This window comes from Nicotiana sylvestris, chromosome 2 (genome assembly GCF_000393655.2).
Source record: "Nicotiana sylvestris chromosome 2, ASM39365v2, whole genome shotgun sequence".
In the NCBI taxonomy this organism is placed as follows: Eukaryota; Viridiplantae; Streptophyta; class Magnoliopsida; order Solanales; family Solanaceae; genus Nicotiana; species Nicotiana sylvestris.
Window position 1 is genome coordinate 2,039,944 of NC_091058.1, and position 18,580 is coordinate 2,058,523.

At 35.8% G+C, this 18,580-nt stretch overlaps 1 protein-coding gene across 2 annotated transcripts; it reads left to right on the top strand.

Moving 5' to 3' along the window:
- The first annotated feature begins 322 nt into the window (after window positions 1-322).
- On the top strand, window positions 323-17,602 carry LOC104228320 (vacuolar protein sorting-associated protein 52 A-like). 2 transcript variants are annotated; one of them, XM_009780756.2, is made up of 22 exons: window positions 323-502; window positions 2,776-2,874; window positions 2,983-3,052; window positions 3,151-3,233; window positions 3,345-3,402; window positions 3,552-3,647; window positions 4,716-4,817; window positions 5,091-5,174; window positions 6,770-6,850; window positions 7,534-7,677; window positions 8,446-8,537; window positions 9,421-9,502; window positions 9,943-10,125; window positions 11,295-11,410; window positions 11,552-11,619; window positions 11,972-12,072; window positions 14,771-14,821; window positions 15,416-15,595; window positions 15,679-15,813; window positions 16,267-16,341; window positions 16,976-17,033; window positions 17,105-17,602. In XM_009780756.2, exons 3-22 carry the CDS (start codon window positions 3,026-3,028, stop codon window positions 17,407-17,409), a joined length of 2,121 nt encoding a protein of 706 aa, XP_009779058.1. In that variant the 5' UTR covers window positions 323-502; window positions 2,776-2,874; window positions 2,983-3,025; the 3' UTR covers window positions 17,410-17,602. The 2 variants fall into 2 exon arrangements, with proteins under 2 accessions (XP_009779058.1, XP_070023702.1); XM_070167601.1 differs by having other exon boundaries at window positions 324-502; window positions 11,552-11,610.
- The last annotated feature ends 978 nt before the right edge of the window (window positions 17,603-18,580 follow it).

The window sequence follows — 18,580 nt, forward strand, 5'->3', positions numbered from 1 at the left end:
AAAAATAAATTTACAGTATTACAAAGAAAAATTATGGTACAGAGTAAAATTATTATATAAAAAGGTAGGATAAAGTATTATTTAATGATAATAAAGGACAAAATAAGATAAAAATACAAGGTAACGACGCGACCATACCAAATCGGTCGTTACATAAAGTGATATTTTTCGTTGTTACGTAACGACGGATTTAACACTACGATACAATAAAATTTAAGTATCAATCAAAAACAAATATTGTATTTAAAAGTAAAAATATCATAAAATACAATATGCAAGAAACATCGGAACAAGCTGTTAAGATATTAAATAATTAGATTTTCTTTTTCTGCAACTCCCTCCAAATTATTTCTCTCTCTCTTTTTTGGCCTAAATCACAACCTTTTTCCTTATTCAGAAAGATGAGAGATTAGAGGAGAAATTTAAGCTCAAAGCTGAAGAGATAGTCTTAAATCCCAATTCCAAAATTTTAGATCTCTTTTTGGCTCTTCATCACTATCAGGTAGGTCTCTTCTTCTACATCTATTTTTTGGATGATTTACGTGTAGCGTACTGATCTCTACAATAGGATCTTATAGTTTTGAAGTTGTTGTATACTGTGGATTTATTATGATTTGTTTGCTTTGAAATGCATCTGTTCTACATTATCAGAAACAAGACTTCTGTTTTCTATTCTTACTATTTTTATGTTAAACGGGATTGTTTTATAATGTTAGGGATTAGCGTTGCTTGGATAAAGGTGGTTCTTTGAATTGTCCGACTTTCAAAAGGATACTGTGGAGGGAAGATTGAAATGACAAACAATAAAGACAAGTAAACAAGAGAGAGAGAGAGAGCTAGTGTATGATTTTCTTAGAACTCCATATCCATGATTGTACAAGGCTTCCTTTGAATAGCTTAGGATCAAATTAATTCTAGAAAGCTTAAGTATAAAGAGAATGTCAGGAAATATAAAAGTATAATGATAAAGTCTGATTGTCTTGTGAGAGTGGATAGTTCGTAACTGAAAGTCCCTCCTTCGTTCGAGAGCCATCCTACTTATAGGACCTTGGTCTCTTGGACTCCAAATCCAATTGGAGTCTCCATTGAGGAGAAGTGGGTTGCTAATTGAGGAGTCGGCAGGACACTCAACCTTATCCCCATGACTCGATCAGTGGGGTTAAATGGGTGTTATCGTGGGTTGGACACGTGGAGATTGTGTCCCATGTCGCAGAAGGTCGTTCATGCCTCGTCTGGAAACGGTTGTGTGATCGTGGAGTTCGATGGTTTGTGATGTTCCTATTAGGTCGCTTGTTCCAGGAGTTGGTCGTCCAGAGATGGACCGTATAGGGAGTCAGAGACGGGCGTCGAGTTTCGTGATGGAAACATGTAGTTCAGGGCAGTGAGTGTAGCACATGTTATTTTTGGCAACTACAAGTACTGTCTTAATGCATTGTACAATTCCTCCATGATCATGCCATTCCAGAGCAAGAGTCTGGGGTTTATTGGCCTAAATCAATTACTTACTAATTATGAGCCTTAGGGCTCGTTTGGTACGAGAGATAAGGGATTATTAATCTCGGGATTAAATTTGATAGTTTATCCCACATTTGATTGGGATTAGATTGCGGTATAACTAATCCCGGGATTGTAGTGTTATTTTTATCGGGCATAACAATTCCAGGATAACTAATCCCGGGATAGTTAATCCTGGGATAACTTGTTTCCCAACCACGCAACCTCTTAGGTCCTTTCTAGAAAGATATATCTTGAGGAATGCATGTACTTAAAGATAGTAATTTTCTTAATGTAGCTTATTTGTATCTTCACCCCCGCAACAGAAAAATTGCTTTTGCTGCTCAAAAGCACTTTTCCCTTTTTCACCACACACCTCAAATTCCGAAAAGGTGCTCTTATTTTTATTTAAGAGAAGTGCTTTTGACTTCCCAAAAGCTTGACCAAACAAGCTACCAGTTATCAATGAGGATGTGGTTATGATGCCTTTTGTATCTAAATGAATATTAATAGGGTCTTAGTGCTCTATGTTTAATTATTAATTTTGATATGGGATCCTGAATTTGTTAGATATTTTAGTTGGTTTGCATATGCTTATTTGATATTAATGATTTTGCTGATTCTGTACATAGCAGTATTAGTTGGAATCACCTAAATGGCAAATATCTCCCTCTCCATGACTTATGCAACTTTAGTCTCTGTCCATTTGGAACACCAAGCTGTAGTTTGGTGGACAACTTGGAAAGAAAGCAACACTCGGAGTTTGAGAACTTCAAAGATAATTTTGTCTTTATTATGTTTATATGTATATCTTTGCTTAGATTTTGGTATGACATGGCTAATGATGATGTAAATGATACCATCCCCATTGTTGATTTTGTTAGCTCGTTACACTCTGTAATGTTGTGTTCAGGATGTAACTTTTGAAGCAGCATATCTTTGTGGCTGGCTATCTTCTTTTAAATATTTAACCCATGAGATTTACACCTAATATATTTTTGTTACCTAGCACCAAATAACCAAATAATTTCTTGCTGCAAAGTTCATTATGCAAGTTGCTATAAATTTTTAATAAAAAATATTTTAACTATCCATTCTAACACGCTTAGTTTATTTTGGATAAGTTGAATGTATGTATACAAGACAGATCAATAATAATAATAATAATAATAATAATTATTATTATTTTTATTATTATTACCCTGAATTGATGAATTGTATTCCAGGGTGTTGTTGATAAAGTCGCCTGTGTAACATTCAATATATTTGTACTGCATGCAGTAAAGCTTGTATCCTTTCTGGTCATAAGGAAGTCGGAACATAGTCGTTGAACTCTAAAGACCATCCCTAGATTATTACCAAGACAGCATCACAAAGCAGGTTTTAGAGAATCTTCTTGTTGTGTGGTTCAATTCGTAATATAGAAATGCTTGATCCTTATTTAAAAAAAGTAATAATATAGAAATGCTTGATCTGGCTCACTCTTAGATAGCTTTACGCTGTAAAAAGTTGTTGATTTGCTCAAGTTGCTATGGCGGAGGTGGCTGACAACACATCGGTAAACACTTGTTTTTCTCATTTCCCAGAAAGTTTCATGTTTTAGTTTGTGCACATTTTCATATCCTTCCTTGTGTTGCCTTACATCTGTGAATTTAGGCCAATGCGAATAATGGGCAGAAATCTTTCTTTGATTTGGGATCCTTCGTTGGCGATTTGAATATTGAGGATGAAATTGCCAGGTGTGGTTTCATTTCCTGGCCTCATTTTGCTAATTGTGCTATAATGCTGGTTTGTTTTTCATTCTCGATCCTCTATATATGAAGAAATTTAGGACTCTTCTTTCTTTGCAGCGCTGATATATCCCTTGAGGGGCTTGAGGAAGAGTTACAGGAATGTAAAACTGATGATGTAAGGATACCGTATTTATTTCACTTCACTCATAGTAACAGCTGAATATATTTCAATTAAAGATCGATATTTGTTACAATTTGGTAGAGTTTTATCCCCCTTGAGGGACACTAATGATGAGTCTAAATTTGGCTTATTTCAATACAAAGGTTGTCGCAAACATACTTTCTAAAGGTACAACGTTGCGGGAATACACTAAAGGCGTTGAAAACAATTTGCGGCAAGTTGAATTGGATTCTATCCAGGTTTGCTGTACTAATACATTAGCATTGTTCTGTCTGTATTAGTAACTTGGGATTTCGAGTTGTTCCAGCTTTGATATTTAGGTATATCATGCATTTTACTTTATGAATCTTTATTTATTTTCTAATTTTTGAAAGAAAGGTAAGATATTTTCGTTCAACTTAGTACCCAGTGAGTGCTAATAACAACAGTATTTACAAATACAAAGGCTTCCTTGTTTAACTGTGTAGTGAATCAATAAATCTAGTTACTTCTCTGGTTATTTACGGTACACAGCCCAAAGACGAAAAGTATCTGCAGCTGGATCTGAACTGAGATGTCGCAACTTTACTCTGTTTGACTTGAAGCATCTCCTATTTCTTTCTTTTCACATCACTCAAATAAATCAGAAAGGAATTGAATACCAAAGCTTTCTTTTACTCTTCTGCACACTCTCCAACAGCATAGCACCTCCTTCACATTACCATGAGTTGGCCAAGGATGTTGAATAGATCAGAAACATGCTGCATATCTCCCATGCCAGTGGACAATGTAGAAATAAATGGCAGCCACTTTCCTGTTACTTTGACGGGAAAAGCATCTATTGCATAGCACAAAACATCTTTTTAATAAATTTTCTTGTGTTAGGCATGCATCATTTCACTGCAATCCATTCAAAGCATACAACTCTAGGTGGTACTTTGTTCTGTGCCCTGATTTCACAGAGCATATGCCTCTTCTATCGTGTAACCAAAACAGAGAACTATTTCTGTCTCTCAACCATTCCTTTTCTTTGCAATTACTAAGCTGATTCAATAGACTGCTTATTTTCCAATCATAACGATTCCTCCTTAATATCCGTGCACTACAGTTTAGAATTTTCTGTATATCCTTAGTCAAAAGTTATATTTCTTTCAGAAACCGATGCAATAAATCTAGTTGTCACAACACAAAATCATGTGAAGCCTAATGAACTTGGGTTATAATGATGATCGATTATTTCATACTTATGTGCTAGTTTTCTTTAAGTGCCTTGTAAACTTGGTTATGATGACATTATTATGATATGTGCTCTTTCGTGAAATTAATAGGATTACATAAAGGAAAGTGATAATCTAGTCTCACTTCATGATCAAATTCGTGATTGCGACATGATTCTTACCCAAATGGAGACTCTTCTCAGTGGATTTCAGGTACTTCCGTCAATATCATGTTAAAGTGGGTGACAGTTTTTGCCAGTGTCACCTTTAGTAATATTTTCTATAATATCATTCATGTTCACATGCTGGGATGACTTCGGTTTAATTTTGAGGCAAAATCTCTAACATGATTTCTTTGTCTCTGACTTCACTCACCAAACAAAGAAGAAAATGGAAGAAATTAAAGGAAAACGACATAGCATCTTAAAGGTCTAGTTGCCTATATCTTTTGTCATTAAACTTGATATTCACTGTTTTATCTGCCAGGGAGAGATAGGTTCTATAAGTTCAGATATCAAAATTCTCCAAGAGAAGTCTATGGATATGGGACTGAGGCTGAAGAATCGCAAGGTATTATTGTTAAAGGATGGACCTTCTTTTACTGTTTACAGTCTAGGTTTGAGCTTCCTTTATTTGGTTAAATGTAAGTTACATCTGTAGATAATGCTATCTTCTGATTCAGAAGCAATGTTCATACTGACGACTATTGAAATGTATCTTAATGTTCATACATGAAGAAATTATCAGTATAAATGAATAAAGTGTGTACTAACTATGTTTTATGTGTGAAGAAGTTATTATCTCGTCTGAACGTGTGGTATTTGACCATTTCGTTATCTTGCTTTACTTTTTACATTACTTTCTGTAAAAGACCTCATGAGTAATGGGTCATGGATGGTTGTGCTCTTTTACTAACATAGACGACATGGAAAAAGAGGAACAGAAACGTACTTGAAGGAGCTGAAATCTCCTATGTAGAAATCAGAGGAATATTTTTATTTTGATACATTTCTGGAGCATATGTAATATTCCAACAGGTGTGGATGATTGAATACTCTTTATGGAGAATCACATTTCTTTGTAGGTTTCGCTACTTACTGTATGCATCTTGTATGTTGGCCTTTACCAAACTGTCCTAACAATAGACATGCTGTTTTGCAAGTTGCATGAGTAGTTGCACTTTTGTTTCTCCTTATTCTGCTTGCAGAGTAAACTGGATTTTTCAGGATAATCATATCGATTTGCCTGAAAGATTTAATGACCAAATGTTGTGTTTCAGTGTATAAAAGCTACAATATTTACGTGCTATAGTAGTAATGCCAGAGTAAAGAAATCATCCTAAGTTAGTCCTTGGTTTTAATGTCCTTTTAGCTGTTAGGGATGGCAATGTCTGTCTAATTTTTTTTTCATTTCTGTCTATATATATTTTCTCAAAAGGCATCAACACCCCCAAGGAAACAGAAAAACCTCTTGGTTGATCATCCTTATATAGATCAATAGAATTCTCATATCTTCTAGTACTTTTTGGCAATGATCGTTACCACATGGAGGTGCCTAGTTTAAGGACAATGAATAGATGAAAGCATAAATTCTTGCTGTTGCTGTTGTCGTCTTCGTAGGCGTTGTTACTGTTAGTGTTTGGATCATCGCATGTGTCCTCCGTTTATTTTGTTGAATATCATTGCCTATTTTACTGGTGTCTATTTTATTGCATGAACTTCTGAAAGACTCTAAAATTAGTTGTTCACAGATATGTTGACAATAATTTACTGCGAATTTCAGCATTAAGAATAGAACCATCCTTTTGTTAGATTTTTGGTGCAGACATTCTTTTGTAAAAGACATGGATGATATCATTGATCTGATCAGTGCCTTGCACTGTTTGTAAAGCTTCTTCAGCACAGCCGTAGCGCAATTGGTAGTTCCAATAAAATGTTTTGAAGTTACTTATCAAAAAAGTATCTCAATTCAATCTCTCAGAAACTTCACTTCTTCCTTATGTTTCTTCATGATATACCTCTTCTTAGACTTATTAGATGGTTGCTAGCAAATTAGTCATGCTGTGGTGTCCAGTATACTTGATATGACAACCATATTTGAGTCCTAGTGTTTGATACTTTCTGATGTTTGTAGTGTACTTGCTAAATGGTTATGTTATTTTGTAGGTGGCAGAGTCAAAGCTGGCAAAGTTTGTCGAGGATATTATTGTTCCTCCAAGGATGATAGACATAATTGTTGATGGAGAGGTACTTTTGGTTCTTTAATTTGTTCGTCATAATATTTATTCTGACATTGTATCCAATATTGAGTCAATGATGTGACATGTTGGTGCAACAGACTGTGTAGAATCATGTTCTGATGTAAATTCTCTACTTTTTGGTATATTTCCTGTATACGTGAGTTCTCTCCCTTTTGATTAATACAATTTACCTTATAAAAAAATGGTTTATAGCTAATGAATTTATCGAGTTACAATAGAAAACTCTTCTTCTCTGTTGTAGACTGTTAATACTGGACTTTGCTTCTCCCTTCTTTTCATCATTTCTCCCTCCTGGCATACGAATCTTACAATAAAACACTCTCCTTTTTTGGTAGTTGACTGTTAACACTGGACAGGCTTTCTCCTTCTCCCTTCTTTTGCTATTTTTCCCCCTCATTTCATTTTTGGTCTTGGCTCTGCTGGTACTACATTTGATAATGGGGCTTTATTTGGAAAGTTTCTTCTAGTTATTCACCAGCTCTTCTCTTCTGAACCAGGGCACTTATTATGCATTATCTCTTTTTTCTTTCTCTTACCAAGCATTGACCTTTCCCTATTGGATAGCATGTAGACATCAGTCTGTCAGATGTTTAACTTTCAAATATTTCATATTTAAATGCCTTGTTCACTCACGACTTCTAACCTGCCATGCAACACTGATGTTTATAGGTTAATGAGGAATACATGAGGACCCTTGAGATTTTGAGTAAAAAGCTGAAGTATTCAGATGCAGATCTCATGGTTAAAACATCAAAGGCTCTGAAAGATGTTCGGCCTGAACTAGAAAGACTTAGGCAGAAAGCGGTCTCCAAGGTATGTATATGCCGAATAGTCTAAGCATGTTTAGGTTTGACTTTACCATTTGATTGGAGCATTTGGGTTCAAACACAAACCTTGTGGATAGCTTAACCAACACATGAATGTCTGTGGTATTGCTCAATGCAGTGCTCGAACACTCTTGATATTTCATTATCCTGACTTTTGTCTGTGGAAATCATCTCAAGTGGATTTTGAGATGGTTTGGGATGCAATAGTGATTCCTGTTATTCGACAATGTTCCTAAATTCAACAATGTTATTTAAGTAGGGATGAGACAGATGAATTGGGATGCCTACCTAGCACATCAATAAGCAGGCTATGTTCAGTCGTGTTAGAAACAATACAATTTGGGATGAAACAATAAAATTGGGATGCAAACCTAGCATCTGTTCCAACCTACATATCCAGGCTGTGTCCACTGCTACTAGAAATATATGACTGCTTTAACATTGCCTTTCATTGGGTGGTTGGGATGGCTTGTGTTGGTGTTGAAATTAACACTGCCTTTCACTGTTGAATGAGTAACCCCCAGTTTAATTCTACAGACTCTTACTTGTATCAAGATTTGATACATTTTTCCATCATGTTCTGAATTTTGTATCAGCCTTAGCTGCGTGTAATTTTCGTTGCTGCCTTCTGTTTATGTGAACCTCCTTGTCTGGCTTAGTCTCTCAAGCACGTTTCTCCACTTTTCCTAACTGTTACACCTCTGTTACATTTCAGTCATGTCTCATCTAATCCACTTTCTCGTTCCTCTTCTAGGTGTTTGATTTCATGGTTCAGAAGCTATACTCTTTAAGGAAACCCAAAACTAATATTCAGATCCTTCAGCAGAGTGTCCTTCTAAAATATAAGTGAGTTGCGTCTTCTTCTAGTTTCTATCATATACTGTATTGCTCATTACTCTCTTCCTGACTACTGAAAACTAGCTAATTTGTTTGTTCACACACATTTGCTTCTCTACAATTCACTTGAATGACTGCATCCGAGAAGAACCCTCGATATAAATTTTTGTGTTAAACATAACATAGATAGCAACATTTTTTCGCTTGGTCTTTCGCGTTCCTAACTGCAGTTCTGTTTTGTTTAGCTACTATTTCCTTGTCAGCTGTCAGGACATTAGAGAATCTCCAAACAAATATACTTTCACCTAACAATGACAACGAAATTTTGGCACTTGAGAAACTTCTTTCGTTTTTTTTCTTGCTGTCTTTTTGGAAAAGAAATTGTAGAAAAAGTATGTGCAAGAAGAAGACATGGTTGAAGAGTTGCGGTTTTGTGAGTGCTGAAAATCTGTAAATGTTTTGTGCGTGGAAGAAGAATTCTTTAAGGGAAGATGCTTCATTGTTATTCTTCACAGAAAATTTATTTGGAAGAACTTGAAAAAGCTGTTTGGGAAAAAATTTAAACAAAGAGGTTCTTCTTTTTTGAGAATGATAACATTAAAACAAAGAGGTTCTTCTTTTTTAAAGACAAGGCAGGTTCTTCAAAAACTTAGAAAAAATCTAAAAACTATGTACAAACGAAAGCCAAGCTTATGGCTATCTTGGAGTTTTGGGGGTAATACCTTTTATTGCTATTGTGTGCCACCTAAATGATTTCAAGCAGGACGAGTTCTTCTTAAGAGGTCCCTAACTTAAAATTTTGATTATCATCAGCCTCAAAGCTTCTTTCCAATTTCCTTTTCACCTTTGAATTTCCTGGATTTAAAAGTTATCTTTGCAATTACTTTCACAGGTATATCCTTTCCTTTCTTAAGGAGCATGGCAAGGAGGTGTATCTTGAGGTTCGAGCTGCATACACTGACACAATGAACAAGGTTAAGTCTTACATTATTAATTCACTTTGGATAATTTTGCCAGCTTAGTTGATTGATGAATCAAAAGTTAATGCTTTTGATTTCCTAGATGTCTAACTCGTGAGATCAATGTGGTAGCTCTTGACTTGCAAGTTCAGAAAGAGATTTAATATCCTTAAGGTCCATGAGTGCTTAAATTGACTATTCCTTTGGCGCCCATCCTTGAAGGCATTAAATGTTTGTTCATGAGTTGTAATTGTTTCTCCATGGTGTAAGGAAGAGGGTACAACACCTGATGTCTCTCGAGAGTTGCCCTAATATATTGTTATATTTAAAACCTGAGCTTCCTTTTCATCCTCTAAGCTCTAGAGAATGTTATCAATCACAGTTATCACATGTACAAGTGATAAGAGACATAATATGCTCTTTCATGAATACTAAAGCAAAAATTTGTATCACAGGTTCTGAGTGCACAGTTCCGCGCTTATATTCAAGCTTTAGAAAAGCTTCAGTTGGATATAGCAACATCTAATGATCTGATAGGTGTTGAGACCAGAAGCACAGGTCTTTTCTTGAGAGGAAGAGAACCATTGAAGAACAGGTCTGCAGTTTTTGCTCTTGGAGAAAGGATAAACATTCTCAAGGTCTTATCTTCTTTCTTAGAGCCTTGATCTTGTGACCAAAAAATTGTCACTTTAGAATTCTGCGGAGTGCTGGGATTGTGAATCTTGTGCATTATTGAATGTTAGTGTGCTTTAGCTTGTTCAGTTATAAAGGTATCTGCAAATTTCACTCTGATAGAATTATTTTTTAGTTTGAAGATAACTTTGATTTAGTGCGTTTAGAGGATGGACTGGCTGATAGTGGAGTGAATATATATGTCTACTGACTAATTCATCAATGTTAGCTTCAGACCCGTATGGTCTTAGCTCCTTTTATATAGCGAATACGTAATGGAGATAATGTGAAGCTCGTGTAAGTGAAGGAACCTATCTAATGACTGCTGAAAATCATATATTCTATGCTGCTTTGGTTCTTGGGCTTTTTCTGTAGAATGTCATCTTTTAGTTATTTATTTATTTTGCTTATAAAAAAAATCATATTAAGTATTAGTTTTTCTTGTTAGGGAGGAAGTTCTCTTTGAAATGTTCTATGAATACCAGGAAAAATTAAGCTCCAAGAACCATATGAGTTGCATCTAGGTTCATTATTCTATACAAAGTTTTGCCTGGGTAAAACCTGTTTAGATTAAGATCATCCAACACCTGCATCTCTGATCCATTTTGAATCTATTGGTCCAAGTTTCACGGCGATTGAATATATGCAACATATTACTAGAAAAACTTGCTCTATACTTCCATAAACACCTGGTGATATGTGGAAGCAAATAAAGTATCCTTCAGTACCACACTATAATCAAAAGTTACAAAGCCTGAGCTACCGGATTTCAATAGATTAGCCATGGAGCCATTCTAAAAAAGGAAAAAATCAGCACTATTTGGTGAAATAAGTTCTTTTAGTATCAAATTGAAGCCATCTGCTAGAGGTTGTGAACAATCCAAATAATCCCATTATACCAAGGCTTTTTGGGTGTTGCACAAAGGCTGCTACTTATGTTCAGCTAGCACTAAAAAGACAACTGCAAGTAAAAGTGGTAGAATTATCTATTGTAATAATCACCTATGTACATATTCAGTTTTCTATTAACTCTTGATTTGGTCCAGTCCACCCCATTGGTAGGAGATAAGAAAGTGTTGTATTATTGTTCATGATGATTAGATGAAGTATTTACGGTATATACTTTCCACTTCAGGAGATTGAAGAGCCTCCATTAATTCCACATATCGCTGAAGCCAGCTCAAAAAAATATCCGTATGAGGTCCTTTTCAGGAGTTTGCACAAGCTGCTCATGGATACTGCTTCTTCGGAGTACTCTTGATATTCTCTATTTGAATTCCAAGCTTCTGATTTGTAACTCACTTTGAAACAGTATACCTTACCTACTGATAAAAGAGTGGTAGCATTCCTTTTAAATATATTTAACTTGCTTCCTTTGTTTCATTTGATTAGGTACCTTTTCTGTGATGATTTCTTTGGAGAGCAGACCATGTTTTATGATATATTTGCTGGTACGGGAGGTAGTGAGTTAGAGTAAACATTTCCTTGTCATGCACCTTGCTGCAGATAATATCAGTTGTGCTTCTTAGAGTATTATCTGTAAAATAAAACTCAGATTTCAAAAGTATCTTCTCAACTCCAGATCAGCCTGTTTAGAAGAAACTGTATATGCAGTTCTTCGGATTATCAATTATATCTCATGTTACCTTTAATCTGTTACATTAAGTTGAGATCTCCCTCTCTCAGTCTGTATTATAATAATTCTCAAAGACCTTCAGTACATGCTGAAATCTGCACTTGCTAACTTGATAGGAATAATGCAAATTCTTGGATTTTCAACGAGATTAATGATAAACATTTGTATGATATCAGGCCCATTTTCAGTAATTGATGAGCATTTCGGTACAATCCTTCCCAATAGTTTTGATGCAATTGGCTTACTGCTCATGATTCGCATCATATACCACCACCAGGTATATTCCTAAGCTTCTATTCTGGTATTACTTTTCAGAATAAATGCAGCTAGTATTAAAATCCTATAATGCATCAGAGGAATTGAAATCATCTAAAGGGGAATTTGTGTCTGGTGAAGTTCCAAGATTCTCTTGATCATTGTGCTTTGATGTCCTTTGGAAGACAAACAAACAACTGTTCTGTCATTGTGTGTAGCCAATTGGAGTGCAATGTACTCAAGCTTAAATCACCAGTTGTCTATCTTCAAGACAGAATACATGGAGTGCAAGTCCAGTGCTGAGTTGAGGGAAGTGGGCATGGACGTGAGGCTTGGATCACAGGTCATCCCATTTGGGTCGGTTATTTAGGAGGATGGGGAGATCGGCGAGGACGTCACACACTGTATAGGGGTGGGATGGATGAAATGGAGATTAGCATCTGGATTCTTGTTTGACAAGAAAGTGCCATCAATACTCAAAGGTAAGTTTTATAAGCGGTGGTTAGACCGGCCATGTTGTATGGGGTAGAGTGTTGGGTGGTTAAGAACTCACATATACAGAAGATGAGAGTAGCAGAAATGAGGATGTTGAGGTGGATGTGCGGGCACACTATGATGGATAAGATTAAGAATGAAGATATTCGGGAGAAGGTGGGCGTGGCTCCTATAGATGACAAGATGGGGGAAGCGAGACTCAGATGGTTTGGGCATGTGCTGGGGATAAGCCTTGTTGCCCTGGTAAGAAGGTGTGAGCGGTTGGCTTTGGCGGGTACGAGAAGAGGTAGAAGGCGACCTAAGAAGTATTGGGGAGAGGTGATCAGGCAGGACATGACGCAGCTTCAGATTTCGGAGAACATGACCCTTGATAGGAAGATGTGGAGGTCGAGCATTAGGGTTGTGGGTTAAGAGGTAGTTGAACATTTTTCTTTTTATATCGGGTGTGATGCTAGTCTGATAGGGTTTGACTTAGACTGCTAGGGGTTAATGTTGTATTCACACTATTCGTCCGTTTTTCATAGCACCGGGCCTTATTTACTGGTTATTATTAGTGTTTCATCTATTTTCTGGTTCTTATGATGCTGTTATTATTTCTATGGTTTCTGTTGACGGTACTGATATATTGTCTCTTTTGGTCTTGTTTGTCTTGTTCGTTTTCTTGAGCCGAACCGGAAACAGCCTCTCTACTCCATCGGAGTAGGGGTAAGGTCTGCGTACATACTACCTCCCCGGACCCCTCACCCGTGGGATTTTACTGAGTTGTTGTTGTTGTCTGTCTATCTTCAATAATTGGCACCAGAATCTAACACCTCCTGGCTTTTCACTGTAAAGTTATCCTTACTAAAAACAAATTAACATTATTGAATAATCATTTAAAAGCTTATCACGGAAATATGTGGGCTTAAGTTCGACAATTGGTTTTCTCATATGATAACCAAACAATGACTGTTACTGATGAAATTGATTTATCAGAGAAACTAATTGCATGCGATGAAATAATCCATTATATAGAGGCCCTTACTTTTTAAACTTCCTTTCCTACGTTTTTAAATGCATTTGATGATAGCAGAAATCCTGCTTTTGTGTTTTTAATGCATTTGCTTAGTAGGAATCATTCTAAGCGTGTATTGTATATTCCTCTTTCTGGAAATTCTACGTTTAAATGGACTGTGGAAGCAGAGATATCTACTTTCTGAATCGTACAATGTGAATTCTCCCAAAATCTTTAATTGGGAACAGTGTCGCCAAAGGCTCATTTAAGGCGCGCTTAAGCCCTGAAGTTCAGAAAAACTCAGGGAGGGTGCTTCACCTCACTTAAGCCGCGCTTCAGTGTAGGCAAGGCACCAAGACGTGCCCCTTATTGCCCATGCGTTCTATCTTAAATGGAGCAATACTAGCCTACAAATATAATCAGCAAATAAGTGTATTAGTTGTTAAGAAAAACAATATGAATGAGTTTGTTACATTTCTCTTGAATTGCATATATATTTTTATTTTTTTCTTGCATTGTGCCTTTTATAACTAAAGCACACACTTTTGATGAAGTAAGGTATTTCATTAGAAAGGCATCAAGTAGATGCAATAGTTACAAAATCAGAAGACAAAAATACAGAAAAATAAGAGTTTGTAAGCCCCTTTAAGATGTGCTAAACTATAACTAAGGAGCTAACAAAGTCCAAAAGGTGATCAATGCTAATTACAGGGGTTAACTTCACCCAGCTAAAAAGGGTAAGTAAACAATTAGCCTTTCTAATAACTAAAGCCCACACTTAAATTGCGCTTTGCGCTTAAAGCCCCAATGGACCTAGAGTGCTTTTTAGAGTTTTTCGCCTTTGACAACACTGATTGGGAATTTCAAATATAATTCGTGATGGGCTATACATTGGACCTTTTGATGACCGTTCTTTCACACTTTAGCAATAAGCACCAATTTTACCTCAGTCCTCTTCAATTACATTTTTCTTTTTCTTTTTTTCTTTTTGATAAAAAGCAAATGAAATATGTCAGATATTCTTTTTTACATTTTTCCTTTTATTTAAAGCTTATAGAAATATTTGTCTCATTAGAAAATTCATTGAGGAATCATGTGCTTAATGCACGTGTATGATGGTCCTATAGCATGCCAAATCGTGTTTATGAACTTGACAGCAAATGTGTGTCCTTTTTGGCTCTTAGTTATTGCTGGAATCTTTTCTTATCAAAGGACTGCTTTTATTTTCCAGCTTGTAATGTCCAGACGCCGAATTCCATGCCTGGATTCATACTTAGACAAGGTATGTATCATCTATTCACTTTACCACCTAAGTCACCAGCATCAATGGCAATTACACATGCATGTGGGATACTTGTGTCTAAACGAACTTAAAGGATTTGGCAGTTGTTAATTTCATCAGATACTTATTTTTCACCTGTTGCCTTCTATTGCGGTGATGTTTGTCCTTGTTGTTGTTTCCCATTTGTTATTACTGTGATGTGGAAAAAGAATAATTGCACAAGCATAGCTGGGACATGCAGGATTTCATGTGCTGAAAGTATATAATATTATGAATTTGGGGTATAAAGTTTCATCTTGGGACACATGGTGTTTGGCAGGACTTACATAGCATCAGTAAAACGAGAAAATTAAACAGCTTACTGATAGAATATGGTCAGGTGGACCATTTTAAAACGAGGAAGAAGAAATTAGGATTCATAATTCTAGAAAGGTTAAAAAGGTGAATATAAATGTGCCACAACTCCTTAAGGTCTTTTAGAAAGTTTAACATGATGTTGGGACCAAAAGAAAATTAAAGATAAAATGTTTTCTCCTAGTTATCTTGCCTTTACAATGGACTGCTTTCCACTTGTTTCTTAATGAATCTGGGCAGGTCAATATTGCTTTATGGCCACGTTTCAAGATGGTCTTTGACTTGCACCTCAACAGCCTGCGAAATGCCAATATCAGGACTCTCTGGGAAGATGATGTTCACCCACATTATGTCATAAGGCGCTATGCTGAGTTTACTGCCTCCCTTATTCACCTTAATGTAGAATATGGAGATGGGCAGGTTGGAGAACATGAAGGTCCACTTTTTACCTCATGGTTTACTTGCACCAAACTGGCTTTCATGCTGGCTGCTAATTTTTGTAGCTTGAACTGAATCTGGAGAGACTCAGAATGGCTGTTGATGACTTGCTTGTCAAGCTAGCACAAATGTTCGCTAAACAAAAGCAGCAAACCGTATTCCTTATAAACAACTACGACATGACAATATCGGTTCTGAAGGTAAGAAGTTACTATATTTTCCTTTTCTTTGATCAACAGGAAATGAGTCATGAAAAGTGCAAGTCATTGTCGTGAATTTATATGGGTAATGCTCATGTATTAGTTGGATAAATTTCCAATGAAAAGAAAGATGAATTGTAAGGAAATTGGGGGTCTATCAGACCATTTCCCTGGCCTCCTTGTCTGTCAAATGAAAAGAGATATCAAAGTCATGATTCCTGTTCTTATTACATTGCAAATCTGGATAGTGGCATGTCACTGGCACTAATTCCTTTAGTCTGAAATTTTGCAAACCATCAAATTGTAACTGTTACAGTATTGACTAATTGCTATCTGAACATTTGATACCATTGTTAGCAGATTTTACATAATTTGGAAGTCTAATTTATTAATTTTATACTATTATTTACTGCTAAAGACTTAAAAGACCAAGCAATCTTCATTTGCTTTCAGGAAGCTGGTCCAGATGGGGGGAAGATCCAGCAGCACTTTGAAGAGCTTCTAAAGAATAACACATCCATATTCGTGGTGAGCACACACATCAATTCTTGCAATCCAAGAATGTTTGAATTGGTTGTAGTTATATTTCTCTGATGATGATATCAGTTGAGCTTAAAGAAAGAAGTGAGGATTCATATCGCCGACCCCAACTTTGTTTGGGACTGAGGCGCAGTATATTTCTCTGACAAAAATGAACCTGACTTCTATTATTGCTTTGACTATCAGTTAGGTGCTAAAGTAGACTTAGTGATCTGTTGAAAATAAAATCCATTATGTCCTTCCAGAAAACATCAGCTTTACTGTTTCAATCTATTTCAAAGCTGATGTTTTTTTTTCCCATCTCAAAAAAAAAAAAAATCAGCTTTGAAATAGATTGAACCAGTAACACAGTTCATCTATATTTGTTGTTGGATACTTGATTTACCGAGAAAATATTTGGTCTTGATTGCAATCACAAATAGTGGATACCTTTTCCTAGATGAGTTTCCTTATTGTGGATGGCATAAGTAGGATTTCTAATCAACCCTTCTAATATGTAGGAGATTTCTTGAACAATTTTCATGTCAAGCCTGTTTTACCTGATTCTACAATCGATATTCGAGCATTTTACAATCATAAACTAAAGTTGAAGGGTTTGTTCTTATGTTTGATTTTATTGCAGGAAGAATTGCTATTGGAACATTTTAGCGATCTTATCAAGTTTGTAAAGACGAGAGGGTGTAAGTGTTAACTATATGCATATCAATTTATCTCCAACATTCTCAGATGCCATGAATATTATTTATTGCAGCTGAGGATCCAAGTATTGGCACTGAAAGGCCTATAACTATTGCTGAAGTCGAGCCGATTGTAAAGGACTTTGCAAGCAGATGGAAAGCCGCAATTGAACTTATGCACAATGATGTCATTACTTCTTTCAGCAATTTCCTGTGTGGAATGGACATTCTAAGAGCTGCATTAACTCAACTTCTTCTTTATTATACGAGGCTTTCAGATTGTATAAAGAGGATAAATGGTGGGTCTACATTGAACAAAGATCTTGTTTCAATTTCATCCATAATGTATGAGATCAGAAAATACTCAAGGACTTTCTAGGACATTATTCTATTTTCGTGTTCGTTTTACTGTCTCTTTTGCTTCTTTTTTTTCTTGTTCTGTTTAGTCTCTTGAATCTCTGTATTTGCGTGTAAAGAGTTTCAGTTGACCATTACATTGTTATTCAACTGACATTTTGTAAGATCTTATGTGTTTCAATGACATCTTCTAAATATAGGTAATCCTTATGATATTCTTGATTTTCTGTTCCGTGAATTTTTTTATTTTGTGCCTCACATAACTGACATTAGTTATGCAAGGCTTTGTTTTATCTCACAACAAAATTGTCTCACACAAGTAGTGTCAGTTGTGTGATATTCCCGTTTTTCATTCTCTTTTCTATTCATTAAAGCCGAGAGTCTATCAGAAATAGTCTCTCTATGAGGTAGGGGTAAGGTCTGCTACGCACTACCCTCCCCAGACCCCATTTATGGGATCAAACTTTTTTTTTTTTTTTTTTTTTTTTTGTTGTTGTTGTTGTTTTTTTCTGTTCGTTAAAAAGTTATATGTGGTGTATTTCCTTACAGGAGTATAGTCTAGGTTCATAGTCCAAACTTCATCTTTTCTGATTCAACAACTCATTTTGACAAAAGAATCTCTTACTCTAAGCTTTTTCACCTATAAAACGAAAACAGAAAAGATTAAGGGTGTGTTTGGTATGAAGGAATTTTTTTTTCAATTTTTCCATGTTTGGTTGGTTTAAATATTTTGGAAAACATTTTTCTTATGAACTCCTTTTGGAAGAAAAATATTTTCCTTATCAAGAGAAGGGAAAACATTTTCCAAAACTCCTTCTCAACCTTCCCCATCCTCACCAACCCACCTTACCCCCTCTCCAAAAAAAAGGTTTTTTTTTTCTTCTCAAATTTTAGTTTTTCCGTTACCACTCACCCTACTACCCCTCCATTCCCCCATCCTCCCCATCCCACCTTCCCCCAACCCCACCCCGCACAATTTTTTTTTTTACTTTTTTTTTGTAATTTAAATTTCTGTTTTTTTCGTTTTACTGCCCCGCCCCCCCCCATTTTTTTAAAAATATATTTTTCAGTTTTAGTTTTTTTATTTATCGGTTTAAAGGCACAAAATTTTACAAGTTCCAAAATTATGAATTCAGAGGTTTATATATTTGGAAGTTTACGAGTTTAGAAATTATAAAGTTTACGGGTTCAAA

What these genes read in the sequence shown, in the direction of transcription:
- LOC104228320 (XM_009780756.2), top strand. Translation starts at nt 3,026, where the DNA reads ATGGCGGAGGTGGCTGACAACACATCG. An exon ending in TATATTTGCTGGTACGGGAG is followed by an intron (nt 11,620 to 11,971) that starts GTAGTGAGTTAG and finishes GTATGATATCAG; the next exon opens with GCCCATTTTCAGTAATTGAT. An exon ending in TGGATTCATACTTAGACAAG is followed by an intron (nt 14,822 to 15,415) that starts GTATGTATCATC and finishes GAATCTGGGCAG; the next exon opens with GTCAATATTGCTTTATGGCC.